This window comes from Hylobates moloch, unplaced genomic scaffold (assembly GCF_009828535.3).
Source record: "Hylobates moloch isolate HMO894 unplaced genomic scaffold, HMol_V3 SCAFFOLD_3, whole genome shotgun sequence".
In the NCBI taxonomy this organism is placed as follows: domain Eukaryota; kingdom Metazoa; phylum Chordata; class Mammalia; order Primates; family Hylobatidae; genus Hylobates; species Hylobates moloch.
The window spans coordinates 136,076,914-136,085,667 of NW_026652278.1; the positions used below are offsets into that span (position 1 = coordinate 136,076,914).

Consider the following 8,754-nt stretch of genomic DNA (forward strand, 5'->3'; position numbering starts at 1 on the left):
TAGTATATGTGATCATTAGTCTTCCTCCTTTTTTCTTTAAAGCAAACTTAATAAATAAGCAGTAAGAAGTAACATTATTAAGAAACTCACTCAAAACCGCTCAACTACATGGAAACTGAACAACCTGCTCCTGAATGACTATTGGGTACATAATGAAATGAAGGCAGAAATAAAGATTTTCTTTGAAACCAACGCGAACAAAGACACAACATACCAGAATCTCTGGGACACATTCAAAGCAGTGTGTAGAGGGAAATTTATAGCACTAAATGCCCACAAGAGAAAGTAGGAAAGATCCAAAATTGACACCCTAACATCACAATTAAAAGAACTAGAAAAGCAAGAGCAAACACATTCAAAAGCTAACAGAAGGCTAGAAATAACTAAAATCAGAGCAGAACTGAAGGAAATAGAGACACAAAAAACCCTTCAAAAAATTAATGAATCCAGGAGCTGGTTTTTTGAAAAGATCAACAAAATTGATAGACCGCTAGCAAGACTAGTAAAGAGGAAAAGAGAGAAGAATCAAATAGATGCAATAAAAAATGAAAAGGGGGATATCACCACTGATCCCACAGAAATACAATCTACCATCAGAGAATACTACAAACACCTCTATGCAAATAAACTAGAAAATCTAGAAGAAATGGATAAATTCCTCGACAAATACACCCTCCCAAGACTAAACCAGGAAGAAGTTGAATCTCTGAATAGACCAATAACAGGCTCTGAAACTGTGGCAATAATCAATAGCTTACCAACCAAGAAGAGTCCAGGACCTGATGGATTCACAGCGAATTCTACCAGAGGTACAAGGAGGAACCGGTACCATTCCTTCTGAAACTATTCCAATCAATAGAAAAAGAGGGAATCCTCCCTAACACATTTTATGAAGCCAGCATCGTCCTGATACCAAAGCCTGGCAGAGACATAACCAAAAAAGAGAATTTCAGACCAATATCCTTGATGAACATTGATGCAAAAATCCTCAATAAAATACTGGCAAACCGAATCCAGCAGCACATCAAAAAGCTTATCCACCATGATCAAGTGGGCTTCATCCCTGGGATGCAAGGCTGGTTCAACATATGCAAATCAATAAATGTAATCCAGCATATAAACAGAACCAAAGACAAAAACCACATGATTATCTCAACAGACGCAGAAAAGGCCTTTGACAAAATTCAACAACCCTTCACGCTAAAAACTCTCAATAAATTAGGTATTGATGGGACGTATCTCAAAATAATAAGAGCTATCTATGACAAACCCACAGCCAATATCATACTGAATGGGCAAAAACTTCCTGAACTTTTAAAAAAAATTAGATTTCTTTTATCTCTAAGACTAAGACCCTGTTGTTTACATGACTGTTTTCCTTATCAGACTAAAGGAAAACATCAGTGCCTAGTGTATATTTCTATTCTTATTTCCTTCATTCTTTCCATTTCCTTTAGTCCTTATTCTTGGTCTTCTCCTTCAATCCTCTCTTCTACCCCACCCAGCATCTGAGAAGTATAATGTGCTTAATTTGGTGATTCCAAATAAGTTTTGGCTACAGACTTTTTGGTGATCCTACAGATCACCTATCATGCTTTTTACTTCAAAGACAACAAAATGAAAGTAATAATACAATTCTTCCCAGAACTTACAGGAAGAAGAGCAGAGTTTTTAATGAGTGAAAAAGTGAAACCATTTTCTATGGTATCCAAATAAATTAGTATTCTCTGCCAGAATAAAGCAAACACACTATTTTTTAAATAATATTCACTATTTAATACTTTAGTGTACCCAGCAATGCATGAACCACAGAGAGCAATCTTTTCCAAACAAGAGTGAATCTAGGTAAATTCTGTGACTAAATAACCATCCCCCCCAAAAAAGTAATACATCTGGAGAAAACAGAATACAAAATCAAATCTACTCATTTTAAACCATGGAAAAAAACACATTTCCACGTATTTCTTTAAAATCTTTTAATATATATAAAAAATTTCACATACTTTTATGACTTTATGGGGTATATGACTGCCCAGGGAATGCTACAATGTCAGACATGAATTTGAAAATAACTCTTGCATAAGTACTGCTAGAACTGAGATGTACAGGAGATTATACAGGCAATCTTCACATAGTATCATTAGGATACAGACAACCCTAGGGCTGTAAGTATTCCGTGAAGGTAAATATGAGACAATTAATTATACTCCCCATATTGGATTGGTTCTCATCAGACACCTAACACTAAGCTTATTTGACACTGTTTTTAAAAAGATCCAGTATTAAAAGAATAACCTTCCTCTGGGTAGGAAAAATAGTAATTTTGACCTATTAAAGATGATATATGTTGATAAAACACAGTCTTGTTCCCAAATATGCAATAAATCATTAATGTATGCACACTAATGAAATAATCACCTAGCTATTATAATTGTGTATATACTGAAATTTTCAGTTCAACTCTTTTATTTTGATACGAGGGAAAATAAAATGATTGGCTTCAAATCCATTTTTAGTAATGTAAAATATGTGAGCTTTATTACATGTTACAGAAAATAAAGATAATATGACCCCAAATTTATTTGTCAAAGCCACAATAAAATATTTTAAACATATACAAAATTACAAATAACTGATGCTTTGTTCAATAAAGGTACCTGATATATTATTTAAATATAGGATAAAACAAAGATACGTTTAATGATTTTCATCTCATTTTAAAGTCACCTTATTGAACGATACATCATGAAATCTATAGTTGTACATCTAGGAAATTTACCAATAGAGCTCTCTTCTACCGGTGTGTATATTTTAATTTGTCTCATATGGGTGTCTCTTCCATTTTGGTGATTGGCTAGAACAGCAATCTGTATCATGAATGTACGAGTTGGCTTCTTATGATTGTCAGTTAAGGGAACATGAATCCAGCCACTTGGTTCCACCAATTCAAGTTGCTGCCAAGGGAAAAAAAATCAGATTATGCTTTTATTCAATGAATATAATTTATAATAATGAATGCATTCGATAATAAAATTAACTTATAATTAACATTTTGCTCAACAAAAGAATGACAATATGATGATAATCACTACCAGTTATTGGTCACTTTTACCATGGTCTACTTACAGTTGCTAAGCACTTTACATGTACCATCTTAGTAGACAAAATAAAAATAGATGTGCTTCGTGTTTACAGAACTCGTAAAATTTATACAACTTGTACTCTCTGCTAGAATAAAACAAACATACTAGAAAGCACATGTCTCACAACTTTTAAAAATATGTGAAACACAGATGGCTGACTAGACACAAGTAGTATGTGCCTTCTCCATGAAGAGGAACCAGAATAGTAAGTAGATACTCGTATTTTGAACAGATAATCTAGGAAGAAGGCTAGGATTCATCAGGGAAGAGATGGGAAGTACCAGAAGTAATTAAGGACAGGGTTCGAGGTAGCTTGCCCAGGCAGGGAACTTACTCACAGCCAGGAGGGGCTCCTGGATGTGGGGAAACAATATGAGAGATATGGAGATACTCCCAGGGCTCTACACTCTGAAACAGGCTTATAGGATCTTAGTGATGAGAGAAACCCTCTACCAACTAGGGCCTTGGGCCTGACATAATGAGTTGTCTACAGACTATAAAAAGACATTACTCCAGAAAGGAAACTCAGAATTCCACGGGCATCCCACATATCCAGGAGCAACCTCAGCTGGGTGCCACTTGGAGAATCTAGATACTGGAGATCTAGAGACATGGCTGCTGCTGCTGTGCTGGTCTAAGGAGGGAGAAGGGAGACCTGGCGCTCCCATGCACTCCTGGGAAGGTCCCAACTAACCTGCTGCAGGCTGTTGTTGAGACAGACATGAGAAGACCACACTCCCCACAGCTTCTTGCCCATGCTACTTGCCTGGGAGGAACCCACCCTCTCTAGTTCCATCATCAAAGACGAAAGGTAGATAAAACCATAAAGATGGGGAGAAACCAGAGCAGAAAAGCTGTAAATTCTAAAAATCAGAGCACCTCTTCTCCTGCAAAGAAATGCAGCTCCTCGCAAGCAACAGAACAAAGCTGGATGGAGAATGACTTTGACGAGCTGAGAGAAGAAGGCTTCAGATGACCAGAAATAACAAACTTCCCCGAGCTAAAGGAGGATATTCGAACCCATCTCAAAGAAGCTAAAAGCCTTGAAAAAAGATTAGACGAATGGTTAACGAGAATAAATAGCATAGAGAAGACCTTAAATGACCTCGTGAAGCTGCAAACCATGGCATGAGAACTATGTGACACATGCACAAGCTTCAATAGCTGACTCGATCAAGTGGAAGAAAGGGTAACAGTGATGGAAGATCAAATGAATGAAATGAAGTGAGAAGAGAAATTTAGAGAAAAAAGAGTAAAAAGAAATGAACAAACCCTCCAAGAAATATGAGACTATGTGAAAAGACCAAATCTACATCTGATTGGTATACCTGAAACTGACGGGCACAATGGAACCAAGGTGGAAAACACTCTTCAGGATATTACCCAGAAGAACTTACCCAATCTACAAGGCAGGCCAACATATAAATTCAGGAAACACAGAGAATGACACAAAGATACTCCTCGAGAAGAGCAACTCCAAGACACATAACTGCCAGATTCACCAAGGTTGAAATGAAGGAAAAATATTAAGGGCAGCCAGAGAGAAAGGTCGGGTTACCCACAAAGGGAAGCCCATCAGACTAACAGCTGATCTCTCAGCAGAAACTCTACAAGCCAGAAGAGAGGGGGGCCAATATTCAACATTCTTAAAGAAAACAATTTTCAACCCAGAATTTCATATCCAGCCAAACTAAGCTTCGTAAGTGAAGGAGAAATAAAATCCTTTACTGAAAAGCAAATGCTGAGAGATTTTGTCACCACCAGGCCTGCCTTACAAGAGCCCCTGAAGGAAGCACTAAATATGGAAAGGAACAACCAGTACCAGCCACTGCAAAAACAGGCCAAATTGTAAAGACCATCGATGCTAGGAAGAAACTGCATCAACTAACGAGCAAAATAACCAGTTAACATCATAATGACAGGATCAAATTCACACATAACAATTTTAATCTTAAATATAAATGGACTAAATGCTCCAATTGAAAGACACAGACTGGCAAATTAGATAAAGAGTCAAGACCCATCAGTGTGCTGCATTCAGGAGATCCATCTCACGTGCAGAGACACACAGCCTCAAAATAAAGGGATGGAGGAAGATCTACAAAGCAGATGGAAAACAAAAAAAAGCAGGGGCTGCAATCCTAGTCTCTGATAAAACAGACTCTAAACCAACAAAGATCAAAAGAGACAAAGAAGGCCATTACATAATAGTAAAGGGATCAATTCAACAAGAAGAGTTAACTATCCTAAATATATATGCACCCAACACAGGAGCACCCAGATTCATAAAGCAAGTCCTTAGAGACCTACAAAGACACTTAGACTACCACACAATAATAATGGGAGACTTTAACACCCCACTGTCAACATTAGACAGATCAATGAGACAAAGTTAACAAGGATATCCAGGAATTGAACTCAGCTCTGCACCAAGCAGACGTAATAGACATCAACAGAACTCTCCACCCCAAATCAACAGAATATACATACTTATCAGCACCATATCCCACTTATTCCAAAATTGACCACCTAGTGGGAAGTAAAGCACTCCTCAGCAAATACAAAAGAACAGAAATTATCACAAACTGTCTCTCAGACCACAGTGCAATCAAATTCACAAACAGTCTCTCAGACCACAGTGCAATCAAATTAAAACTCAGTATTAAGAAGGCCGGGCGTGGTGGCTCACGCTTGTAATCCCAGCACTTTGGGAGGCCGAGGCGGGCGGATCACAAGGTCAGGAGATCGAGACCACGGTGAAACCCCGTCTCTACTAAAAAATACAAAAAATTAGCCGGGCGTGGTGGTGGGCGCCTGTAGTCCCAGCTACTCAGAGAGGCTGAGGCAGGAGAATGTCGTGAACCAGGGAGGCAGAGCTTGCAGTGAGCCGAGATTGCGCCACTGCACTCCAGCCTCGGCAACAGAGCGAGACACCGTCTCAAGAAAAAAAAAAACAAAACTCAGTATTAAGAAACTCACTCAAAACCGATCAACTACATGAATAAAGAAGAAAAAAGAATAAAATAGATGCAATAAAAAATGATAAGGCAATAATATCACCACTGATCCCCCAGAAATACAAACTACCACCAGAGAATACTATAAACACCTCTACACAAATAAACCAGAAAATCCACAAGAAATGGATAAATTCCTGGACATATACACCCTCCCAAGACTAAGCCAGGAAGAAGTTGAATCCCTGAATAGACAAATAACAGGCTCTGAAATTGAGGCAATAATTAATAGCTTACCAACCAAAAAAAGTCCAGGACCAGATGGATTCACAGACGAATTCTACCAGAGGTACAAAGAGGAGCTGGTACCATTCCTTCTGAAACTATTTCAATCAATAGAAAAAGAGGGAATCCTCCCTAACTCATTTTATGAGGCCAGCATCATCCTGATACCAAAGCCTGGCAGAGACACAACCAAAAAAGAGAATTTTAGACCAATAATCCTGATGAACATTGGTGCAAAAATCCTCAATAAAATACTGGCAAACCGAATCCAGCAGCACATCAAAAAGCGTATCCACAAGTCAGCTTCATCCCTGGGATGCAAGGCTGGTTCAACATACGAAAATCAATAAATTTAATCCATCATATAAACAGAACCAAAGACAAAAGCCACATGATTATCTCAATAGATGCAGAAAAGGCCTTTGACAAAATTCAACAACTCTTCATGCTAAAAACTCTCAATAAACTGGGTATTGATGAGATATATCTCACAATAGTAAGAGCTATTTATGACAAACCCACAGCCAATATCATACTGAATGGGCAAAACCTGGAAGCATTCCCTTTGAAAACTGGCACAAGACAGGGATGCCCCTCTCTCACCACTCCTATTCAACACAGTGTTGGAAGTTCTGGCCAGGGCAATCAGGCAGGAGAAAGAAATAAAGGATATTCAATTAGGAAAAGAGGAAGTCAAATTGTCCCTGCTTGCAGATGACATGATTGTATATTTAGAAAACCCCATTGTCTCAGCTCAAAATCTCCTTAAGCTGATAAGCAACTTCAGCAGAGTCTCAGGCTACAAAATCAATGTGCAAAAATCACAAGCATTCCTCTACACCAATAACAGACAAACAGAGAGCCAAACCTAGAGTGAACTCCCACTCACAATTGCTTCAAAGAAAATAAAATACCTAGGAATCCAACTTACAAGGGATGTGAAGGACCTCTTCAAGGAGAACTACAAACCACTCCTCAACGAAATAAAAGAGGACACAAACAAATGGAAGAACATTCCATGCTCATGGATAGGAAGAATCAGTATTGTGAAAATGGCCATACTGCCCAAGGTAATTTACAGATTCAATGTCATCCCCATCAAGCTATCAATGACTTTCTTCACAGAATTGGAAAAAACTACTTTAAAATATGGAACCAAAAAAGAGCCCACATTGCCATGTCAATCCTAAGCAAAAAGAACAAAGCTGGAGGCATCATGCTACCTCACTTCAAACTATACTACAAGGCCACGGTAACCAAAACAGCATGGTACTAGTACCAAAACAGAGATATAGACCAATGGAACAGAACAGAGCCCTCAGAAATAATACCACACATCTACAACCATCTGATGTTTGACAAACCTGACAAAAACAAGAAATGGGGAAAGGATTCCCTATTTAATAAATGGTGCTGGGAAAACTGGCTAGACATATGTAGAAAGCTGAAACTGGATCCCTTCCTTACACCTTATACAAAAATTAATTCAAGATGGATTAAAAACTTAAATGTTTGACCTAAAACCATAAACACCCTAGAAGAAAACCTAGGCAATACCATTCAGGACATAGGCATGGCCAAGGACTTCATGTCTAAAACACCAAAAGCAATGGCAACAAAAGCCAAAATTGACAAATGGGATCTAATTAAACTAAAGAGCTTCTGCACAGCAAAAGAAACTACCATTGGAGTGAAAAGGCAAAAAAGGCAACCTAAAGAATGACAGAAAAGCAATCTACCCATCTGAAGAGAGCTAATATTGAGAATCTAAAAAGAACTTAAACAAATTTACAAGAAAAAAACATCAAAAAGTGGGCAAAGGATATGAACAGACACTTCTCAAAAGAAGACTTTTTTTTTTTTTTGCACACAAAACAATAAACATGTTCTAAAAGTACATACGAACAAAAAGATGCACATCAAACATATTAGGAAGGTTGCACATGGGAAGACGGGGAATAGAAATGGGGGGTGAGAATTAAAGAAAATAAATGAGAGAGGGACTTTGTATGGATCAATGATAATAACTCAATCCTCTATTTGACAAAGAAGAAGGAGAAGGAAGAGGAAGAAAAAGAAAGTGGGATAAAGGATCAGAAAGGGAGGAAAATAGAAAAAATTAGAGTATGACTCCAGGGTAGACCTGTTTTGTTGTCGCTTGGTTGGTTGGTTGGTTTGTCAGTTGTATTTTTCATATGTTTCGCCATGTTGGCCAGGCTGGTCTCGAGCTCCTAGCCTCAAGTGATCCACCCGCCTCAGCCTCCCAGAGTACTGGGACTACAGGCGTGAGCCACCACATGCAGCCCCCACACTGCTTCAGGCCTCTGTGGTAGACCTCCCAGACGGGGTGGACGGGCAGAGGCGTTCCC

General features: G+C 38.4%; 1 protein-coding gene across 5 annotated transcripts in view; it reads right to left on the bottom strand.

Moving 5' to 3' along the window:
* Nucleotides 1-8,754, bottom strand: part of ANAPC10 (anaphase promoting complex subunit 10) — a 389,020-nt gene that overhangs the window by 281,857 nt on the left and 98,409 nt on the right. For 3 of the 5 annotated variants that reach the window (XM_058436784.1, XM_032147814.2, XM_032147807.2), the window contains one exon: nt 1,962-2,954. The exons of the other annotated variants lie outside the window; for them this stretch is intronic. In XM_058436784.1, the coding sequence (XP_058292767.1) occupies nt 2,909-2,954 (46 nt within the window). In that variant the 3' untranslated portion in view covers nt 1,962-2,908. Of the gene's footprint in view, nt 1-1,961; nt 2,955-8,754 lie in introns of those variants that run through there. 5 annotated transcript variants of the gene reach the window in all.